General features: G+C 33.9%; 2 protein-coding genes across 3 annotated transcripts in view; one reads left to right on the top strand and one right to left on the bottom strand.

Annotated features, from left to right (window-relative positions):
• Window positions 1–23,428, top strand: part of LOC138125110 (E3 ubiquitin-protein ligase AMFR-like) — a 55,041-nt gene extending 31,613 nt beyond the window's left edge. For both annotated transcript variants that reach the window (XM_069040386.1, XM_069040387.1), the window contains exons 4-9: window positions 12,978–13,318; window positions 13,381–13,491; window positions 21,258–21,421; window positions 21,473–21,588; window positions 21,639–21,880; window positions 21,989–23,428. In XM_069040386.1, the coding sequence (XP_068896487.1) occupies window positions 12,978–13,318; window positions 13,381–13,491; window positions 21,258–21,421; window positions 21,473–21,588; window positions 21,639–21,880; window positions 21,989–22,148 (1,134 nt within the window). In that variant the 3' untranslated portion in view covers window positions 22,149–23,428. The remainder of the gene's footprint in view (window positions 1–12,977; window positions 13,319–13,380; window positions 13,492–21,257; window positions 21,422–21,472; window positions 21,589–21,638; window positions 21,881–21,988) is intronic.
• A 70-nt stretch (window positions 23,429–23,498) lies between these two features.
• Window positions 23,499–24,911, bottom strand: Cdk5 (Cyclin-dependent kinase 5). The gene is made up of 3 exons (XM_069040388.1): window positions 24,200–24,911; window positions 23,910–24,064; window positions 23,499–23,858 (listed from the first exon to the last, which is right to left on the bottom strand). The coding sequence occupies exons 1-3, from the start codon at window positions 24,822–24,824 to the stop codon at window positions 23,712–23,714; spliced, it is 927 nt and encodes a 308-aa protein (XP_068896489.1). The 5' UTR covers window positions 24,825–24,911; the 3' UTR covers window positions 23,499–23,711.
• Between the last annotated feature and the right edge of the window lie 42 nt (window positions 24,912–24,953).

The following is a 24,953-nucleotide window of genomic DNA, read 5'->3' as shown; positions in this document are numbered from 1 at the left end:
CACTGTACTTAAGACACGTTCTTTGCTTCCATCATTCGAAATATGATAGACATCCACTTTCTCTCTTTTTGATATTTTGCAACTTGAAGAAAACCCATTTTTCCCGAGTGACTCGAAGCTGCACGACCAGTTCTTATGCTAGTTTGGTTCCAGTAGCTGTTGTAGTTTCTGGTCTTTGACATTTTTAAGTTCAGCTGAACACGATCGATCACTGAAATGAAAATCATTCTTTGCAAAATTCCTAAAGCCACTTTGACATGTTGTATGAGTCATAGCTGCATTTATCTTTATCTGGTACGTGATGTGGAATAGGTATTTACTTTGCCTTCGTGCTCTATGCTGCTAGTTGTTCTTTTTAGATTTTATCGGCGTATGATGTGAAGTTTTGCAAACGTTAACAGGAGCACTTTAGATCTGTCGTAGAGCAAGCACAAATATTCCGTCTAACTTTCTTTACTGTTGAATTTGTATTAATAAAAAATCAGGGAAACATCTCTTTGTTTTTTATTGCATTTACTTAATTATTTATATCCTGCGATCTGTTGAATTTGTTATTAGAGTTGGCGCTGGTACTGTCAACGCATGTCTAATTTTGAACTATCGCGACAAAGGTCACATTTAATGACAATTGTAAAACAGAAAATGGGGAATTAAGGATTCGACGGATTAAGAGAAAAATTACAATGGTAATGTTTATTTTATTAAACAATGTTACAACAGATGCTGAAAGTGTTCACCATTTTGTTCTAAGCACAAACGGGCCCTTCGTTTAACTCCACTGATAGCATTTTGTAACATTAATTTATATACAAATAAGTATATCGATTCAAAAAGACCTACGGCTTCAGTTCCAGTGCCAACTTTAATAACAAATTCAATGGATCGCTCGATAGTTATACATGGGCTCGTTTTTCGTGGTTAAATAAAAGGAGAATAGAGAGAAATAATGTCATCATTTAGAAATTTAATTTTGTTGTCAGTATTACGTCAATTAAGCAACTGACTAAATAAAAAATTCCAATTATGTAGGTCACAGCGAATTACAATAGTTTTTGTCAAGTGTTCAGGCGCCATGAAAGTAGATATTTTAATTTTAAAAATGACCTTTCCGCCTCTACACAAACAACGCTTTCTAGTGTTATATTATAGGTACATATATTTAAGACAACTTTTCCGTTCATTACTTTTCTAATTGTATTTATTTTTTCCACATAATATGTACAGTTGCGGCCGTTGAAAACTCAGACACTTTGACAACGCCAAACTTTTGGCTTTGTAAATGGTATTGAAAGTGACGTTTCTCAAAATGTCACTTAAACATTATCCACATTAATTTTTCTAGCAATGGCTCTTATACTCACACCGTCCCTCAGTCAAACACATTTTTGCAAATCAGATAATTGCGGCATTTGAAAAGTTACGCGCGATTCTGACCTAATATGTCAAATACTGATACTGACTTTATAATCCTTGATGAAAATCCTGTTTACGCTAATCAAATTTCGGAATTTATACAGAGTGTTTAAATCTTTCCTGTCTTGAGATTTCAACGGCCGCAACTGTACATATAAGTTTTCATCATATATACTTATATTTTTTGAACAGTACGTTTTTCCTTACATCTTCTAAAATTTCCAGAATTTTGATTACCGATATATCAAATTGTTTTTACAAATTTTCTTGTTTGTACAAATGACTTCGCAATTTTTTAGCAACACTGATTATTGTTTTAGATTTTAGAGTAGGCTCAAATGTTGACATTAAAAGGTAATTACAAATATGTATTACAAATATCAAATAATTACAATTATCGTTAACAGATCATCGGACCGATTATTATCTTTCTTTGCAGTGATTGTGCAAACGTTATCGTTATTTTTGCCTAATCCCTCAATGATCTGAAGAGAAAGAACATAACAAATTCAAATTACGTTTTGAAAAATTAATAAATAATTTTTTGTAAATTTATATCTTGCATTCTTTAACTCTTGCTATTTAACACACTTATATTTTATATAAAAATGTAGAGCAGATGGTTTTTATTTCAAATATGTGCCAACTTCTTGGACGTGTTCATGACATAACTGAGCAATTCTTCTGGGTAAGACGCCATTAAAGAATTTCAGGTGCGAAGCCTTTCGACCATCCGCTAGTGTTGTCTTTTTGACTGTGTTATTTCAAAATACTAAGCTACACTTATATATGAATATAGTTGAGTTGAAATAAAGATAAGGTTCCTACTAATTTTTTTATGTTCGATTGTATTATACACTCACCGGCCGGCACAAAAAGCGACTCATTATGATTGCTTTAATAAATAATCTTGAAATTATATTTGTGCTTATTTTTTGTAATAATAGTTAAATTGGGATATTTTCAAAGATCGGGAGTGCTATGGTCACCATGGCAACCGAATTGTTTTGTTTAAATAAATTATTGAAAAGTTTGCGCTACTTCCATGTTGTGTTTTTGTCGGTTGTTTTACGTGTTAAAATTTTTAATTTTTTAACACGAGATACTAATTCAAAATACTTACTGTTCAAATTTTGACAATTTTTTATAACATAATTTTTTTTTTCTAAAAAATAAGTTTTATCATTTTTCATTAAAATCTTATTTCGTGTGTTTAATGTTTGGTTTGTCGGATATTCTTTGGCAAAGAATAACTTAAATAGCACCTACCAATACAACATGAGACCAAAAAAAAAATTCTAAGACAATGAATTATGTACTTAAAATTCAAAGTGAGTCGCGAGGTGAGTCGTTTTTTGTGCCGGTTAGTGTAATTCATGAATCATGATTTATGATATCGTTTATTGTCCATAAACTACCTCTTAGGGACTCGTCCGTAATGATAAAGTAAAACGGATACTTGTCAATTTTGGGTATTACTAAATTTCATAATTTTATTTAAATCAGGAAAGAATAGAATTAACACAAAACTTTGCAGTAAAGATCTTTGGCTTTTGCCGCAATTTCTCCTACTGTGCTCAATATTACAACCAGAAATAAAAACAATTTCAGCTCATATTTCAAACACAAACACTGTTCGTTTTCAAATAAATAGTAATAAACAACTTCGTTACCGCAGCAACAAAAACAGAACACTTCGAAAATATAGTAATTTTTAGAATCTATTAGTTTTGTATCTAAAAGAAACTTAACTTCACAATCGAACATAAAGATTTGTATAATTCGTACATAATTAGGCTTTGTGAACTTGCCCTATTTATTAGCCTCGCTCGCAAACTCGATCTGTCATAAACTGTAGGGATCGTTCACAAAGACATATGTTATGTACTTATTACATAAATATCTATTATTTGTCATAGATTTAAGTATAAAAATGTAAACTGTTACTTTAAAAATAAACGGGAACTGTCAGAATAAAAATAAATTGACACATTTTTACAATTTTTTAATGGTTTAAAATGGCTTATTTCTAAAAGAGTTAGGGTGAGAATGATGTGGTTGATTTACCAGCATGTAAAAATGACCGATTGACAAGTGACGGAAGAACAAAACTCAATTTACATAATAATAAAATTCAATACCCTTTTTTCTAAAACTAACTGTACCTACCTATACTATTCCGGACACGGAATCTTGGCCACAACTGACATTTAACTGACAAATATGTGTGAAGTGGCCTTTATAAAATATAACCCAACTTTTGACCCGATTATGCCATTTCCCTGCTTTTTTGATGTTACAGGAAAAACTTCAAAGTGATTTTTAATAATTGTTACTTAGGTCTTAATGGCACTAAGGATTGGTTAACATAATTTTTTTTTAGAAATGTCTAAAAAAAATGCCAAAATTCCGTGTCCGGAATAGTACATAACATAAGTATGTACCTACATATTTGAAAACAAGATTAAAATGGATAAATGTAAATTTCATTTTAAAACACATATGTAGCTGTTTTGTTTATCTTCATGACAAAATTGTTGTCTGTTGAAGTTAATTTTGAATTGTTTTAGAATATGTCCGACCTACTAACCTTAACGTGAGAAACCTACTCCAAATGTTTTTTTATTTTCAGACAAATTTATAAATGTGCATAGTATGTAACATTATTTACTGCTAAATATTCTATTTATATAACGATGTTATTTATTGTATTGCATTTTGCAACTCTCACTATAAATCTTCAAAACTGTGGTTTTTATTTTAAAACAGTTATACAATTCGACGTTAATAGTGTAATAAGGTATTTTTTTTATGTATGAATGCACAGATGTTCAAAAATTAAAATTAGAAATGTGTTGTCACTTCAGAAAAAATGCGATGAGTGAAGGAATAATAAAAATACGTAAAAACTGATTGATTTTTTAAAATTAAGATACTTTTTATTTTTTCAAGAGATAATAATCATCTCCTTTGATTTTAATATGTGTGAACTTTAGTATACTTTGTCCAGCGAGAGATTGGGAGATTTTAAATTATTAAATTAACCCAACACTACAAAATCCACTAGAATAAATTAATTAGAACATCATTTCATGGCAAAAATATTACTGCTTGAAGAATATACATATGTATTTCAAATTTTACGTGCGCTAGGTACTACTTCCTCTACGTAGAATTTAGTGGTTTTTATGTCAACCAATCTCTCGTTGGACAAACTTTATTGTATGTACCTATATTATAACTGTTATTTTTTTCAAGGCGAATTTTTTTCCTTCGTTACGCCGACAGAACATACTAATGTGTAAGTGAATTCACAACAAGTATAATATACATTTAAATTGCAATTGAAATACAAAATTCACAAGTCAAATGAAATTTGGCAATCCAGGTGGCCCAACGAACAGAATCCACCCACAATAATAAAGTTTTTCCTCAAATTTCAAACATTTTTTGGTAAATACTTAATTTTATTTTTACGACACTAATTTACAAATATTTGATGAAATTCCGCAATTGTGTATACACCCAAGTTACGAAGTGTCTCCATAAGAGATAATATCGAGCGATCCATTGAATTTGTTATTAAAGTTGGCGCTGGAACTGAAGTCGTAGGTCTTTTTGAATCGATACACTTATTAAATAAATCAATAAGAATCAAATCATGTTACAAAATGCTATCACTGCAGTTAAACAAAGGGCCTGTTTGTGCCTAGAACAAAATGGTAAACATTTTCAGCATTATGTTGTAACATTGTTTAATAAAAAAACATTACTTTGCACATTACATTAAAAGGCTATAAGTTTTTCAAAAAAAGTTTGAGAGCCACTGAATTTTATGAAAATACAGGTCCAAAATAATAATAGTAGACTTTTTTTTGTTGTCATTTAATTCAAAATTAAGTCACTTTGACAAGAACATCAATCTTAACCTCAATTTAAATCACAAATGTCTTTCCCCAACCTGGAGAAAACCGATATGGTTTTTGATCTATGGCGAAAACCGTGGACATTCAGAGCTAGCACGGCAAATCTACGGTGAAAGGTTGCCTCAAAGGATACTTTTCTCAATGCACGAACCTTTGTAAACGTTGTCCAGCATCTTCGCGATTTCGGGCGTTTCGAAATGACTAAGCGTGATCTTGACCGCCAACGAGAAGATCACATTCCTCGCAAAATCCAAGAACGTCACTTCCAGGAGTCATTTTTATTAACGTGTGGTTTGGGATTGTTGAAAATCACCTCACCGTTTGAATGTAGACGGTTATCTTAAATTTTTAAACGAAGTTTTGCCCGAATTACTCGAGGAAAATTTTCTAGCAATTCGAGGAAAAACGCCGCTCAGGAAATTCGTGAATTCTGAATCGAGTTCCGCTTTCTTGGACACGTCGTATTGCATTGCAAACAATGGCAGGTATTTCGAGCAACTTCTTCGATGTTTCATTCCATGCTTTTACTCACAATTACAGTCTTTTTACTTTGTTGGTTTAAGTCGTTGTTGTCTTCTGAATCAGTTGCAGGCACTATTTTATCATCACTTTACAAATTTTTCAAAGATTCATGATGAAACTCAAAAAACGTAACCCATAAAAGTCAAACATAACTTCGAGTGACATAAAAACTTGACTTTTTAGAGTGGTCGTACGTCAAAACTGGCCGCCAAATTTGAAATTTTTCAGCGTTTCCCAAACAAAGCGATTCCTTTGATTTTCTTGTAAACCATTATCATTTGTATAAGGCAAGTTGGGTTATTTTGCCTTCTTTTAACACGACCTACCTCAGGTAAAAATATCTAACTAAGCGAACTAAGCGTTTTTTACCCCATACGTCATAGAATCAGCCCTGAAAGTTTGTCCGTGAAATTCTGACACACCTTGTTTAATTCAACTATTCGTCCAGTATTTTTTGGTACCTTTTGGGTGTTGCTTTTGTATACATACTTAAACATTTGTGAAAAACAAATTCCTTAAAAAATACCCAGACGTTTTGTCGCATTTTATTGCATTCCGTCCATTCGTACTTTTTAACAGTTTTGGAAACAAGAAAGTCGTAATGAATTCACCGAGGTACTTGTTGTTTACTCGGACATTATTTATGCAGAACCGTGAGATCCGAAAATGAAGGTGAAAAGGATCGTCGCCGCGTCCGTGTCAGGATAACTGCGACCGAAAGCACGACCAACGCTGCTCTATTCTTGGCTCATTATTTATGTAATTGATTTGTTCAATTGGCCTTTCGTGGTCGCTTCAGTCTCTATAAAAAGCCGATGCCGGCCGGTTCGATCATTAAAAGATAATTCGTGTGGCTACGTCGAAGGGGTACAAATATTTACCCGCCCGTCTTGGGGTCGGTTATTACACGAGTACGGTCGTGGGTTACGATGGTTCCGATAAATCAGAAATTAGAACAGTGACGTCAATCGACCGAGGGCGTGCACCTTTTATTTCATTTTAATGGTGCGATATCGGGGAATTTTTAATTTTCACTTTCTTGTTGCCAGGTGTGGAGAGGCCTAATTCGAATTTAAAAAATCATTTTTAATCTGCGAGCGTCGGATAGGATAGGAGTAGAGTTTTTTCACGGGGGCAAATATCTTTGTAATTTTGCGTCGACTCGATGATTTTCCGACGACCGATCAGATTGGAAATTAAACGGTCGCATGTGGTTCGTCATATATTTTGCATTAACAATTCACGATTTAATTGCATATTAGCATCGATTGATTCTCCACCGTCCCGGTTTAATCACTCGTAATGAACCGCTTTTCACATGTTCGCTAAATAACTAATTTTGTTTGGTACCCAGTTGTTCCTGTTTAATTCAGTCGTTTTAGATATGAGTTCGCGGTTTGCACAGTTTACGGTGAAGGTGGAAGCGGAGGTCACATCCTGTACCAATTCGATAATCTCAAATCATTATGTATTTATGTTAGACCTTGTGAAAGGGAATGGAATAATTCATAAGTAATGAACTAATGATTATCGCAAAATGACGGCGACAATTAAGTCGCAATATCTTGTACTGGGAGATTTATTTAGAGTGATGCTCTTTAAATGTATTCAGGGGAAAGTATCGAGCATTCGAGCGATCAAAATAATTTGTAATCGAGTCATTCATGGATTTGAATCCGTGTGTCTTTTGCGATTGATATGTCGAGATCTAAAATAAAATCGGTATAGATGTGAATTGTCAAAATGACGCTTGGTTGGTATCGACTAAAATTACTAGGCGCGCTTCTCGGGATTTTTGAATTTAAGTTTTTGTTCTGGCTCCAATCGTCAAACGTGACAGGTAGATTTTTACAAGTTAAAAATTCAAACATTTTATTGAAAGAAAAATGAGTTCACAAAAGAAACGAACATTGCTTTCCGCAAAAGAAAAAGTGTGGGTGGTTAATTGCTACAATGAATTGCAATTTAATAATTATTATAATCTTTTAACAATGTATTCCCATTTTGTGGAGTATAACCTCACTCTTATCATTTGACATACGTACAGTCTCAGCAAAAACAGTAAATATTTTTTTACATTTTTTAGCGGTAGTCACTGAATTTTTTAAAACTTTGACGCTGACAATTCACATCTATACCGATTTTACTTTAACCTGTGTTTCAAGCTGTGTTTATTGGAGCGTGGAGTTCAAGTAACGACATACGATTTCGGATTCATGGATAACTCGATTACAAATTAATTTGTCCGCTCTTTATATGAAATAATAAAAGAGAAAATTCAAAGAACAGATCTATCTACTCGAACAATAAGTAAAACGTGTTTGAATTGGCAATACAGTACATACTTACTATGTTTTCTGTAGTAATTTATTCCAAATTTGGTTGTTTTCAATGATAGTGTGTAGGTACTATGGCGGCCAAAAAATTTTACCTGCCACTTCAAAAAAAATTTGTATGCCATACTTTATTGTCATTATGATTACCGTCTCGATTATGATTGTAATTTTTTGGGTGGTAAATTTCAAAACTCGAAATTATTTTGTCATTTTATACAACGTACGACTGCTCTAATTTTGTTCATTCATGTCGGATTTTTGGAATATCTGAGCTTTGAACAGTTTAAATTGATTGTCAGAATAACAATATGCATGTCAAAATAACAAGAATCGAAAGAGGGGCTCCGGTTACTAAAAGTTTATTTACACATAAATGGCAAGATAGTGCTAAAATTTTTTGGCCGCAATAGTACTATTGCGGACACGGAATCTTGGACGATTTGTCATTCGATTGACATAAAAATGTAAAACTGGCTTTAGGTGCAACTAACCTCACTTTAGATTTTTGTAATTTTTATCATACTGATATGCCAAAAAATAAACTTTCAAATGTCAAATAGTTTCAAACGTCAATCATAACGACAATAAAGCGTGGCCTACATTGACATTTTTTGAATTGACATAAATTTGACGTCTAAAATTCCGTGTCCGCAACTGTACGTAATACTGTAGTTCTAGAATAACCCTTTTATGGAGACTTTAAATGTAATAAGAATGAAGAGAGTAAGTTAGTAGTTCATTTCTAGACAATATATTTTTGCAAATCTACTCTTTCACAAGTGGAACAGTATATGTATGTAGGTATTTTGGCAATATGTGGCTTCCAGTTTTGATTTTTCGAATGAACGAATCGGAATTCATTACAAAATATTTTTAAATAAAATTTTGTTAGTGTTTGGATCAGCCTGCGAGTGGTATACTTTCAAACTATTCTAGTAACTACGAGTAGGTAATAAATTCATAATCTTTACGAGTATTTTATGGAGTTCAATAAAATTGAGGTTTCTGGTCGTTGGTACTTTCAAGAAATTCACCATATTGGACAAAAACTGAATAAAATGGTATCGAGTTTACTGCTTTTTGACAAAAAAGTGAAGCATCAATGTACAAAGATGGCGCAAGGACCGCTGTCAACTGAAATTTCAAATAGCGAGGAAGGTCATATGATACATCATTTTATTGTCTATCTAACAGTGTTACAGGCATACCGAACAAGTTGTTTCATAAAACAGTAAATAACATAATTTGTACGAAAACTTGGGAAAAATATATTTTTTAAACAATGATCTTCATTAATTGTTCAAAATGTCGTAAATGTTCTCCTTGCATTTCTTAGCAATAAAGCAGTCTATTTTGAAATTCCAATCGGACGAACGAGCGGGTCATTCGGTTGTACCATTTCTACCAATCTGCCTATATGTTTGGTCTAAAACAGTGCGTGAGAGGTCCATCCTCTTGGAAAATAACGTCCATCGCAAGCTCTCTCCAAATGGCATTTGTGTTGGATGTGATGATAGATACAGAATTGAAAAACCTTTCAAGTGATGTATTACATGAACTATACATTTTAAATGATTGTCCCATCGCAGTAGGCGTTGGTGACGTATAGTTGAATGTGCCGTAAGCCTCATAGCATGAGTGAAAGTAGTATCGTGGCACTACCGGCGGTACTGGAAATCTGTCTACTAGTTTGTCTAACGTTGCGAAGCTGGCGGCACATCCAAAATTTGTGTGGGTTTTCAACGCCAACTGCGATGGGACAATCAATTATAATGACCTTGCTATTTGAAGACGTTTCTTGTCACTTGTAAATTTCTTGTTTTCTTTAATTGTCTCTTCTGCGGTGATTTTTCGCCTTACCTTAAGTATTTCACTCTATTCTATCTCGTCATCACCATCTTAATTTATCTAACCAAGAGCTGTGTTGGAATTTTATTTAACTTCGTGTTCTTCAACTTATGTTGCTGATATTAAAGATATTTACTTTGTTTTAAAACAAGAACCTAGTTTTTTTGTGTACACTCAACTTTCTTCTATATTTATCATTTTTTATAATCCTACAAAGACTTTTTCTACATACATATCTGGATCACAAAAAGTAGTTATTTTGACAAAACAGCGTTTATAAAATACGTTTTCTTCTTTTGTTAACACGACGCTGTCATTGTCGACAGTCTCCTGATAATTTTTTCTGCACTTTATTTTCAATACAATTCAGTTTCTACACCTGTGATGAAACACAGGACCGAGAGAACTGTTCTTTTCAATTTTTTTTTTTGATAAATGCAATAGTGTAGATCGAATGAAAGGAAAAAAAGGTTTGGAATAACTTGATGAAGCAATGTTATATGATTTCTCTAAAGGATGATTATCAGAGTTACAATTCGCACTTGCAATTTCAGCTTCTTGATAGGTATATTGATTCTTTTTTTCTGTATTTTTTTTGTTTGTTATTGGAAGGGATTAAAATTCCACAATGTAAATTAAAGAATTGAATACCTTTGATAAACACAAATTATACTGGGTTGTGAGGTACCAACTTTTTAATGAGGGAAAAACATTGAAAAACAATTTGAATAATAACCGTTGAAATAAAGTATTGTTCTTTTTCAATTAAATTTTTCCGCATTTTAAATCTGTATTTTCTTTTATTAGAAATGTATTTGTGATTACAGGCCTGATTTAAGCTTGACTGTGAAATTAGATGATTCATTGCAAATAATTGACCAGTCCCACTTGCTCTTTTATTTAAACTGCTATCCTGGTCGAAAGACGAAAAACCCACATTTGCAGATAGCATATTTTCAAATAAAACAAAGCGTTACTGATTTCGAAGGTTTTTTGAATTTTTGAAAATGTTATTTATTTTGAAGTTACGTGTAATAATGATGAAGTGTATCCGTCGCGCCAGTGTGAATTGCTTGCAAAATTTTCAGAAATGAGAGTTAATAAAATGCGTAAACAGTTAAGAGTGTTGAACGAAGCCGCACAATTTGGAGTTTTAGGTCAAGTAGCTATGAACCCAGATCCCTCCGTTCACCAATTCTGTTGTTTTATCACTGTATATTTCCACGGATTCCACTCGGAAACTTTGAAAAGTGCATAATTATGCAAATTGTATCTACAAGGTTTTCTAAAATTTTGTTGTAAACAAAATTATACCAAATAATGATGTGTTCGTAAATTCCAGATTTTTTGGAATAACTGAAATATAATATTAATTACAAAAAGATATGCACGTGAAGGACAGTTACATTTTTAACAGGATGTCGTACAATTGCATTGTGCAGTTTAAATTGGAACATCTTCGAACAAACTTTTAGATCACTTCTCCATTAAAAGAGTTCACAAAGTATAAATTACGAGCTTTAAAACCGGCTTCTCTTGATTACAAAAGTACTTTGGTAGATCTGGTTAATACAAAAATGAGTAAAAAGTATTCCGAAACTTTCATTTTTGGTTTTTTTAGTTTTACTCTTAAAAACAAAATCTTATTTGGGATGAATCATCACGAATGAATTAACCAGTTTTGTGCCTAAACCTTTAATTATTATCTTCAACCGAAATGTTAAATGGTTCAAGCTTTCGAATATAAATACAACTTCTTTTTATCATCGCTTCGGTGGAAAAATTGTTTTGTCGAAGGTAAAATAACGAGACCTAATTTTTTTATCGGATAAATTTGTCAGTTTCACGAAAACTTTTTGTTTTGACAATTTTACGAGTTGAATCTGGGCATTTTAATTCTGGTTAGGCCCGAGAGCTTTAGCTCGAGAGTCTAACCTTTGAATAAAAATGCCACAATATCAACGAGTAAAATTGTCTAAAGCAAAAATATTTAAGTGAAAATTGGGAAATTTATCAGATATAAAAAATTAGGTCGTGTTATTATTGTCCACGATTAATTGTAGAATACAGACTTTAAAGTTAGGTAATTATTTATTTATAGTACAGTTATTAAAAGCACAATTATTAAAAACAATTTGAGAATCTGCCAGGAGTAGCATGCAATTTTAATCACTTTTGACAGTTGCCAGAGTAGTAGGACGTTTTTATCGCGATAAACATTTTTGATTGGCTGAAAGCAGCGCTCTGATTGGCTGAACACACACGTTTGATGTACGTGGGAATTAATCTAATATAATTTGAAGTTTTACTAATTTATTTGTTTGATAAAGAGGAAATATTTCGACAATTAAAACCGGCACTTGAGTTTTAGTTTTTCTTGCTTATTAAACATTTTCGACTTCCTCAATTCTTATTACATGTTAGCTATTATCTATCATTAGTTGAACCTTGAAAACAAAACAATCGCTTTCAGTTTTTTTTTCGTCTATTTCAAACCTTGATTCAGTACCTCTAATTTGTCATTCCATTTTCATCCCAGTCGATCTCCACAAATATCCGCAAACATCAATTCCAACCGCCGCGTTCCAGTTTCGGTGGAAATTATTTCGATCGTAATTATTCATACAATGTAGAATCTTGCTAACACGACAGAAAGCAATGTGTTCGTCGTCAGAGCGCGCTCAAAATACATCACAGTTGTATTTATTTTTGTTGGGTGCATGTCGCGAGCTTGCCAAGAGATGACGTCCGTCATGTATTTTTCTGCCTCTAATTGTATCAACAATTTAAAATTAGATTCTTTAAACGAGGAGAGCCGCGACGACTCTCAATGGGCAATTAAAATTGCGTAAGTCGGACGTGGAGCACCTCAAATGCGTTGGGTTGGCCGTTGTGATAGTGGTAGGATCACTAAGTTTTGCTCTTGTTTCAGGTCGTTTTATTGAGCATTCGCACCTTGCACGTGATAATCCGGTACGCCTTGCACCTGTACGACATGAGACAAGAGGGTGCGTCTTCGGTGAGCACAAACGAAGAGAACAAAGTGTGGGAGAAGAGAGGCCCCATCGCTTACTACACGGAATTGGGTTTCGAATTGACCGCCCTGATAATCGATTTCGTTCACCATCTCCACATGCTGGTGTGGAGCAACATATTTCTCTCGATGGCTAGTTTAGTCATTTGTATGCAATTGAGATACCTGTTTCACGAGATCCAGAGGAGGTACAAGAAACACAGGAATTACCTGTGGGTCAGGAACCATCTGGAACAGAAGTATGTCGATTTTGTTTCGAGGGGAAGGAAAGAAAGAAATAACGAATTTCGTTTTGTTGCAGTTATCCGATGGCTTCGTCAGAGGAGCTCGTTGAGAATTCCGATAATTGTGCGATCTGTTGGGAGAAGATGGAGTCGGCCAGGAAGTTGCCTTGCACACATTTGTTCCACAAGTAAGTGTAAAAGAACTTCATTCAGATGGCTCTAGAAGTCCAACGAAATGTATCATGCCGTGGAAACGAAAAATCTCCTCAAAAACCAATGAAATAACAATACATTATTTTTCCACTACTAGTCTCAGAAGGCTTCATACTGACTCTCGAACCGACCCCAGAAGTAGAATTTCTCTCCCAAGGTTAATAATAATTTTCATTATATATACCATTCACGATGTTTTGGCATAAGGGGAGGCCATGGAAAAAGTGCATTTAAGTTGGCAGTAAAGCTGTCTGTTGAATTAGGTTATGTTTTTCTAAGTTTGAGGTTATAAACTGCGTCATTGTCTAGTGCATTGTTGTCAGTTTTACTAGTTTACAATAGAACAATACTCACACATTTTTAATCCATTTTAACAAAACAGGAAACTGACTTGAACAAACTACGGAATAGTAAGGGCCGGGACCGAAAGACAAAGTGACTCCTGTCAATTTATGCACCACTTAGATAACCCATTTATACAGTATCTTAACCAACGAATTAGTAACTTCTCAATGAATTTTTCATGTTAACCAAAACGTTCCTAGAACTAGATTGTATAAAACCTTGTACCTACTTATTAAGCCTTACATTATTCGAATCTTTCTGCAAAATATTTACACACCCATCGTCCATGACAAAAAAGAACAAAACTATTCAACTTCCATAATTTCATTAGAAAATTCTGAATCATCATTACCTGCATGAAAATCCCAATCAAATTCCGAGTCAGATTCTCCTAATGAAATTATTATTAAAGGAAGAACGTTTTCAAATGAAAGATTTCCCATTAATTTTGCCCAATCTTCCAAAATAAGTTCTTTACAATATCTATAAAAATGTTGGCAAATTTCAGGAGTACATTTCAAAATAGGCTCAAGCCACTCATTCACAACTCTATGGCGAAGTTATAATAGGTGCCATTTCAATTGGGTCGTTGTTTCTTCCTTCACTATCCGTGCTACATATTTATCTTGTACTCACCTACGATTCAATTTATACATAAAAAGAATTTGACTTCACTGTAACTTACTGAAAATATGTTCTGCAGTCTAATATAAACACCATCAATACGTTTTAATGTCGCTTAATTATGATTACGGTAAATTCGGCAACATGTTACGTTCATTTTGATAGGTCCGCATGTCAGGCACTTTAGTGACAGCAGAGATGACAGAAATCAAACATGTATCCAACGTTAAAAAATGAAATCATAGCCTCCCCTTATGCCAAAACATCGTGAATGGCATATAGGTAAATAATGAACAGCCGTTACTTAGCAACGAAAGATTTTCGTTGATTTCATTGGTTAACGTAGACGATTTTCATAGCAACCGTTGAAAAATGAGAACTCGGATCGTCGCATCGGACAAAATAATTTTATTAATCATTATTATCCGAAAGGGTTTTAACGTATAGTCCAATTTTTACCCTTTTGCGATGACGTCATTATCTAGTAACTTTACGTATGTTTGCGCTAGGATCAGAAAGTCAGAAACAAATTAGAATTGATCATAAATAACTATAAATGTGTCAAATTTGTTGACAATTGCTTCGAAAGGTTATGTTTGTAATCAATGTAATAAGTGAAAGAAATTAAAAATTGTCAAATTGACAGAAGCATAAAATAACCTCAAAATGATCATCAATAAATAAACGTGCCTTTTTTTTTTTGTTTTTTTCTGTTTCTGTCGTTTCAATAAAGAGAAAGCGAGGAAGGAAATCGTGACGTCACCTCAAAAGGGTAAAAATTGGACTATATCTAGTAGTGGAAAAAGTAGTATATCAACCACGGTGAAGAAGTCCCTTATAGCCTTCGCGCCTTAGAACCCTCGGCACGCCTCGGGCTCTAATCTTGGCGCTCTGGCTATAATCATGAACTTCTTCACCTTAAAAATTTAATCGAACGATGAAACACGACTAATTCTGAAACAATTAACAATTGAAAATTACTTAAAACATCAAAATGCAAATTTTGCGTTGACCTAAGTTCAAGGACTCAAAATCGGACACAACAACTTTATACAATAACTTCTTGCGATATCTCTGACGCGAAGCAAAATATTGAAAATTGGACTTATTCGTGAAGTTACAGTAGACAAAAGATGCAACTTATGAAGTTCTACAACTTTGCGCAGAAATTCAAATTTCTATTTATAAAAACAACGAAAATATCATTTTCTTCATCTTAAGTGCGACACACTGTAAATACAGGGTCATCATAAATGATTGTAGTCCAAGTTGGAGTAAAAACTGATAGTAAAATTTATAGTTGCGGTTCCATATTAAAATGATCAAAATATGTAATGTGAATTAGTGAATACACAGAATTGACATTATTGACAGTTCACGCCGCATTAGAGTTATGTTTGTATAGAGCGGCAAAAATTTCATAACATAAAATTGGAGTGTCTGTCCGTTATTTCGGTATATAAACACGTTTTAGATTTTTTTTGTGTTGCTTCCACAGTACAGAAAATACAGGGTGTTTGAAAATTGCTAGTACAAAAAAAAACTGTGGCATCTGGAAGCCCTAAGAAATCCAAGAAACCAATTTTTAATTTTTTAAAACAAAAGGGATAAAGTAACCCTATTCCTGCATATTCTACGCCTCAGGCGGGGCAATATTTTTTAAACCTTGGTAACCAAGCGTGATGATCGTAGTGATAATGAAGGACTATACAACAATATGAAAAATTTATATTTTTTTGCAAGATCTTGGCAACCACAGATTGACAGTTTAAGAACATCAAATTTTTTATTTCGTTATTGCTTAACAACGTGAAGTGTCTTTTTAAAATACCTTAACTCAGTGGTGCACTAACAATTTTAACCCAATTTTTAGTAATTTTTATCTCGAAAACTAGAGGATTTTTATTAGAATTTTCTTTTGCCGATGACTTCAACTCACCATCACCAATTACCAGGTTTTTTTTGTACTAGCAATTTTCAAACAGCCTGTATTCCAGCCATTTTTAGAATGTTTGACTGTCAGTTTGGTTCTCTGTTTGAATCCACTCTACGGAATCCACTTAACTCAAAAACCATTCGATCGATTTTCTTTAAACAAAATTTGTTACAAAAGGAAAATTGTAATTGTGTTCTGTACTTTGTTTCATCAGTCACCACGATATGACGTGATGGACAAGTATATCGTGGGGTAATGAGCTCGCTCGCGGTTTGTCATTTTACGTCTTATGTTTTTTGACATTAGACATTACAATCGTAAACGTCCGAAATTGATTTTGAAATTCCTTTTTACTTGAATTTCTTTATGGTCTAAGACAGTGGTCCTCTGACCCTCTGGGGGCTCTGATGTCCTCAAAGAGGGTCCACGAAGCTTTGAAAAAATGTGAAGGGAAGGGATTTTAAATCTTAAACGATAATAGGTAAATCAATTAATTAACGTTTTTTTTTTTTTGTCAGTGATGCTGAAAGTGTGTGAATAGGGTTAATATCATCTTATCAATTTTGTTAATGAAAAAAGGATTTGCTGTATTTCTTAAAATTTCCAAACACTTCTCAGATTTTTTTACATTCATTTCGACAACATTCTCTATTTACAGCAAACATTGTTAGTTTGCTCATAAATTTGACGACTTTTTAATACAATCTGTACAAAATGAAGGAGCTGCTGCACTTGAATAAATCCTACCGGTCGTGAATAAATCCATTAAATTAATCGTCACCAAGAATTTCATTTGTTGAATAATTTGGAGAGCAGAAAAAGTTAATAGGGTTTTCTCATGCTATTTTCCCATAAACTTGACTGGTGGGAAATGCGTTTAATAACCTCGACGTCGAAAACTATTTTGCATTTTTAGTGTGCAATTGATTTTAATTGAATTAAAAATTATTTTGTTTTTTTTTTCATCCAATTATACAGGGTTATTCACGAGAGGGGTATTTCTGAATTTCTTTTTGCCGCAACCCATTATACACAATGCAACAATATCTTGATTTCAAATTTTGAAAATAATTATAACTGAATCCACGACGGGCTCTTAGTCCTGTCTCTTTGACGTTAAAGCAAAAAATCTTTGTCAATTCGAAAATTGTTTTTACAATAACGACGAAAAGACTGATGAGGAGCATCATTTATGGAGACCGTGGAGAGAATTCTATCGCCGTTGCGGATGTTTACAAGCCGATGGTAGGCACTTCGAACACCTTTTACATTAACTTAATTTGTTAATTTATTTGTTGAATTTTGATTAAATAAAAATTCATTTAAAGTTTCATAAGAATTTAGTTCTTATGGAATTTCCTTAAAACTCGGTAATTATTATTTTTATTTTTCTAATACAGCGTGATGGACACACATTTCAAATTTTTTTCTCTATTCTTTATTCTCTACACGGATATTAGAGGGAAGTGATGTAACATTCATGTTAAAAAGTTTAGTGTGTACCTAACAAATTCTGTGTTTCTTTTCACAAGTTCTTTTAATATTCTGGAATTCAGTGTGTAAATACTTGACTTGCCACGCTATTAACATTATTTTATTGATTGTTCAAATATTACAAGATTTTCAACAGCAGCATAAATTGAACATAAATATCCGAATTTTATGAAACCAGTTTTAATCAAGATTTATTATTGCTTAAATGTTGACATTACTGAGATTAATTTATTCGAACATGTTGAAAAAACATCAATACATATAATGAAAATTCTGTGTTAAGTACTTAAAAGGGAGCAAACATTTTGTTCGTAGCTAACAAGGGAGAGTTTTCCTTCTTCTGAAACACTTGCTTCTTATGCGTTTTGCATGTATGTATTTTCATTCCATAACAAGTGACTGAATGAATATTTTATAATTATGCTCAACGAAATACATAGATTGCCATAGATTTCAAAACTGTCAGTGTCAGATATCATTGCGGCGTCCTAATTGTTTCGTGACAAGTTTTAATTGAAATAAACACAAATTGTTCAGATTTAATTGTTTTTGATTCATACTTTCTGGTCGTGGAGAAAATACAGTTGTTACTCGGTTAGAATGAAAATTCGATCTACGATCTTCCTCTTTTAGATCGAATTTTCATTCTAACCTTGTTACAGAATATCCACCCAATGGCGGCGCAAGGGGGGGCAACTAATTTTTTTTTAAATAACGCCCGAGGTTAAATGTTATACTTTTTGAAAGTATTTTTTATACCCTATCCAATCGTGAAAGCATTTTTTAAATCGGTCAGTTAAAATAAAAAAAGATGTCAGTAAATTTCAGTATACTTCGAGGCAAAAATACTCATCAAACTAAATTCTCAAATATTTTAAGTACGCACACTCCACTTCGTAATATTCATATTTAATGGAATATATTTTTTAGTACATTTATAAAATGAGAGGACATATTAGCATTTCGAGTTTTATTATACAAGTAAATTGGTTTAGACTGGAAAAATATGTTTTTCAGCCTCCTCAACTCTAAATGACATATTTACACATTTTGACCAGCTACGGTATCTTGACTTTTACACACTGACCAAACTATCTGTCATTTTACCTCCAAAAAAGCTGTTAGCTTATCATAAAGTCCATTTATATACTAAGACAAGGTACCGCTACCATTGATCTGTTCAGTTTTCAAAAATGAACTAAATTTAATTGTTTTCGTCGAAGTCTGATGTCGCCATCTTGTGTCAGTTATCGGTATAATAGATAACTTTCTGCCATTTAATTAATCAAAATGTCAGTTTTTGAAGTTTTTACAAAATTATTGGTTACAAAAAAAATCAAATTTCAGAAAACGAGTAATGGGTCATCGGCCAAAAAGAATAATACAATAATAATACAAGCCTCATAACATGAGTGAGACTAGTATCGCCGATAGGTGGCGATACTGCCGGTAGTGGAAATCTGTCTCCTAGTTTGTCTGACGTTGCGAGGCTGCGACACATCCAAAATTTGTGTGGGTTTTCAACGCCAGCTGCGATGGCGATGGGACAATCATTTATATTGACCCTGTATATGTATATAGTTGACTCAAGTTGCAAAAAAACACTTTGCCTTTTGCAACAGCAATTTTATGACATTAGTCATTTGAAATTACTTTAAAACTGTAGGTACTTGTATGGAAAATATTCAATCCAAACTATGATTTTCTTGTTTCTTTGTGCCTTTATTTGGTTCAAAAATATTGAAAAAATGTTGTTGCAAATGACAAATGGTTTTTTGAAACGTGAATTTATGATGCATATGGCAGCCTTGAAGTCTGTTAAGTTTTATCACGAATTTAAACAATTAAAAAATTATAATAATGAACTTTTATATTACAGTCTATGTTACAATTTATATTATCTATTTCAACAAAATATATTGAAATTCGTCGTCTTTTAGTAAATAATAAGTTCAATTGAAGTTACGAATTGAAGACTGTTGTACACGACATCAGTAAATGATAATGTGAAGGTTGTGCAGATAATAAAAATCTTAAAATTGCAAGTGTACCTACTACACGCACTAAACAATCAGTGAATTATTGTTAGGTACACTTGCTTTCAAAACTTTCGCGTACACATTCAAAATCAAGTAACAACGATTTTGCAAAATTTAAGCAGTGTGAACGGGTAATTTTGAGATTAGGTTAAAGGTGACATTGACAGCAATTAAAAAAATTATTATCGGTCTTCTACTCACGGTTCCTTCTTGTTTTCCACCTCTTCTTTACTTATTACCTGTAGAACAGTGCTTTTATTTAGCCCATTATGTGTAGCAACCCTTCTTATGGACCACTCTTCTTCTAATTTGGAAAGCATCAAAACTTTGTCTTGCTCTGTCAGTCGAGTCATTTTGACTTTTTAAAAGTTTAAATGTCAGAGTTGATAAATTACAGTCCTGATTTAAAACAGCGAAAAATAGGTGTACCCGAAAGTTTTGAAAGCAAGTGTACCTACTTTATGTGTCAGTGTTTCTTTCTTTGTTGAGGTGAAACATAATGAGACTTGGAGGCAAAACTTTTATCACAAAATTTTTAAGGAAAAAACGAATTCTTTCCTTTTTCAAAATAAAATAAAAAAATTATTGCTGTATTATTAAAAAGAGAATAAACGATAGATAAAGACTCATTGCTTTATTTAAATAAATTCCAATGCAAATTTAAGTCTGTTAACGAATATCATTAGATAATATCATTTTATTAACAGTGCATTATTTTTAATCTCACTGTCACCTCAACAAGAGGCGAATCTGTAAACAAGGACATCTATACATAACTAGTTGAATCATGGGTCACATAGTTATCGAATATCGCTACCATTTTTCTTTTCACCTTCCCTCATTTGTCAGCGTACAAAGAGCATTAAAAACAATTTTTCCTTGGAATGTAGAAAAGGTGTGAAAATCCAGGTCAGTTTAAAACATCATCATTTTTTTAAATTAATACGCAATATTAAGTAACACTAAAATAACTGATTCATTTTCATTATTGGAAATACATACATTAAAAAAATGAAAATTTATCTTTCAAATATAATAGCGATAAAGAATTCAAAAGTTCGAGATTCTTTGATTCGTGTTCTCAAAAATGAGCGATCTCCTAGAAAAATTCTCGATCAAAGTTTCCAGACTCACGACCATTCAATATTAAAATTGTCATTTTACTAGCTCCAACAGTATTTGAAACATAATGTATCAAATGACTGACATTTAATAGCTTCGTGCGAAGTAATCTACGAATAGGATTTTATTTTACGTAGATTTAGCGTGTCAACAGTGAATTAAACGTATTCGTTGCTTGCAGCACGTGCTTGCTTTCGTGGTTAGAACAAGACACATCCTGTCCGACCTGTCGCCTGTCTCTCAACATCCAGAACCCATCAACTACACGAATAGATCCTCCAGAACTGCAAGTCGACGCTCCCCAGCCTCAGCGCAGACAGCTCAATCACTTCTTTCACTTCGACGGTAATTCTCGTTGTAATTTTTTCTGAGTCGATCTGAAAGAATGATCCGCAGGTTCGAGGTACGTCTCTTGGTTGCCCAGTTTCTCTGTGGAGGTCAGCCATGCTCAGCTCATGAGGCAAGACAACGCTCCAGCCTCCAACTCGCAGTTAGACGCAATGGCTCGTCAGGTAAGAAATTGTGCGGTTGCTCAAGGGGAAAAATTAATTCGTGCCTCCAGGTCCAACAGTTGTTCCCACACATTCCCATATCAACGATCACCAGCGACCTGAGGGTGACAAGGTCGGTGGAGATCACCATTGAGAATGTCCTTGATGGGAGATTGGTTGCGCCTGCGATGTACAGGGAACCGGAAGTTGTGCCATCTGCGAACCGGTCGATGTCGGTTTTGCAGACTAACTGTGATACAGAAACTCAACAGCAGAGGAATTGGGACGAATTCAGCACAGAAACTGTGGAAACGTGAGTGTTGCAGTTTAGCAAATGTAGAGACAAGAATGAAACTGTAGTGTTTAAGTTTACATGAACGTCAGAGAGTGTGTATAAAATTGATGATGATGTTTTTTTCAGTGAAGATGCGAGCAACTTGGGGAGTCGCTTTTCGAAGTCGTCCTCCGAACGCGAAAAAATCCTGCATAGGCGCAAGGAAAACCTGATCCAGAGCGCGAGGAAGCGGTACATCGAGAAGCAGAGAGCCGCCGCCGCCGCCAAGGCGGAGCTGCAGAGTTGAAGTGTTCGCCAAGCAGCAACTTTTTTCCGGGAAGAGTCTTATCTAGACATGATATAGTTGTCCCAGATGTAACAAATTGTTAAAGTGTAAATTGAAAATATCCCGCAGTTGTAACACTGCTATATTTAGATATTAATAATAAATGTCTAGAACATTAAATTACTAAACAAAAATTTAAGTTGATAAGTAAGATGTGTTTGCGCATTTGTTTTATGTTGCAGGATTGTGATTTGTTTTATTTTTGAACGTAAAGGCTCAAGCGGTACGATATAAAAATTAAAACTAATAAACGGAGAGCGTTTTAAATACAGATTTATAAAAGACAAATTGTTTTTGTAACGGCACTTTAGGTATCATTTGTTGATTCGGTTGATTTATGATTTTGTTATTTGTTTCTGAATGACCTTTGGTTGTGCGTTTTGGTACCTAAAATGTTAGAGAAATTTGTAAGTTTGTAACACACGTTATAAAATTCATGTTAAAATTATTATGTAGAGTAAGGTATTCATTAGTCCACTGAAGTTGAATCGACGTTGATTAGTCATCTCTCGAATGATACAATTTGTGAACGTTCATTTGAGTACCTATTTTATATAAAATTTGTTTAGTTTGGTTAGATTTAATCAAATAACTATGTCCTCTAAACGAACTAATGTTCCTTAATCAAATGTTAAATTAGCTACAAAAGTTAACGTGATAAGCAGTACGAGATCAGTTTAGAGCTAGTCTCACCAATAGGGTCGCGCCCTCTGTCAACTGGATGAGAATTTTTACATTGGTGTCTAGCTTTGGTCATTGTTGCACTTGAATTTTGTTCCAAGTTTGTAGTGTACATTGTGATAAAAGACTGACTCTTGGTATTTCCGTGTGATAATCTCACAATCTTTTTTGTGTTAGTCGTTAGTGTATTCCGCTTTATTTTGCTATAATTTACACTTCATTTATTTACTTACTTACATACAGTCTTAAAACGTCCGGCCTGAATTTTTGTGTACAATGAAAATGCTCAGATCTTAGAATTTGGAGACCCTTACACAGTGAACATGTAGTCTCTAATGTTGAAAAATGAAGTGCATGTTCTCTTTATTATACATAAATTGTCTAGTTATATTTCGATATAGGAAATACGTAATTGCCATGCAAACATTATATTGTGTGCCAGATATCTAAGGGCCAAAGTTGTATATCAGATACTTATTTCACTGTACTTACGTGTCCTGTCAATCTCCTAATCTTTGTTATTGTGCTTAGTATTGCTGTAATAAATTATTTAAAAAAGACAGACCCGTTTCCACGACCAAGACCCTTTTACCTCGTCGACAAAAAAAAAGGAAGAAAAAATTCTTCGCGTGTAATAAATTGTTTATTCTTATAAAATAATTACAAAGGTACGTCCAATATAAAAATGTTTAGCTTTGAGAATGAAAGCATCGAATCAAGGATTTTTCCGTGGCTACTTAAACGAAAACTACGACCCTACTGTTCCTTCTTAAATTTACTTAAACATAAAAAAGATATGACTAGACATGGACATTTCAAACAATAGTTACACCGAAAAATAAATTAACATCTGTCGTTTTTTACAGCTGGATTGAGATCACTGAAATACGCATGCGCCATTGCGTCGTCTGCAGACATCCTTCCCATGGGGTTGCACACTAATAATCTCTGCAAGAGGTCTCTACCTCTGTTACCCAACTTAGGCACGACCTAAAATCTCAACGGTAGATTTTATTCTCGTATTTCTATTATTCAAATCACCTGAGATAAACTCATATTAGGCTGGTACAGCGGAAATGGTTTGTAATCTGGAAGCTGAGACATTCCACTCCACGTCTCTTCCGTGGGAGTGCCGAGCAGTTTAAAAATTCTTCTCAACTGGTCGTCGACATCGGAACCGGGAAATAAGGGCCGTCCTAAACAGAGTTTTGACAGCTTTCATCGAAATTGGGGTTAGGAGTAGTTGTCACTAACGTGACCTTGAAAAGTGTACTAAATTGAACGCAGTATAGATATACTCGAAAATCAATATTGCCGTTTTTGTTACTCACCGGCATTTGCTAATTCTGCGAATATGCATCCCGCAGACCACATGTCGATGGATGTGGTGTACAGCTTCGCTCCAAAGAGGACGTCAGGTGGCCGGTACCACAGAGTGACAACCTCGGCGGAGTAACATTTTACCGGTATTCCGAAAGCCCTGGCCAACCCAAAGTCGGCCAATTTCAACTCGCCGTTCTTGTTGATGAGCAAATTTTGCGGCTTCAAGTCTCTGTGTAACACATTATGGCTGTGGCAAAACGCGAGACCTCTCAGTAACTGGTACATGAACGATTTAACCACGTCTAAGTCGATGTCACCGTTCAAGCTATCAAAATACTTTTTCAAGTCTTGATCGCAATGTTCAAAAACTAGAGTCAGTTTTTTATCACTGTGTAACACGTCGTATAATCTTACGATGTTTTTGTGCTTCAGTTCCTTGAGTAGACATATTTCCCGCAGGGCAGAGGACGGGACTCCCTCGTCGTCGTCGTCGAGTCTGACTCGCTTTAGGGCAACGATTTCGTGGCTCTCGCGGTTCTTTGCTTTGAAGACGGTGCCGTAAGTACCTTCGCCGATTTTTTCCAGCTTCTCATATTTCTGCATCGCGCCAACACTATCAATTACTAAAATCATCCACTACACTTTACTGTGATCGGTGAACTCTGCAAAATTTCTAGGTTATGTTTATTTTGTTTGACGTTTGTGTATTGACAGATATTCTAATTTGGTGGTGGTTTCAGTGACTTTTCCTGTTCAAGTGTT

This window comes from Tenebrio molitor, chromosome 2 (assembly GCF_963966145.1).
Source record: "Tenebrio molitor chromosome 2, icTenMoli1.1, whole genome shotgun sequence".
Classification (NCBI taxonomy): Eukaryota; Metazoa; Arthropoda; class Insecta; order Coleoptera; family Tenebrionidae; genus Tenebrio; species Tenebrio molitor.
The sequence above is the reverse complement of the archived record's forward strand: the minus strand, read 5'-3'. Positions and strand labels throughout refer to the sequence as shown.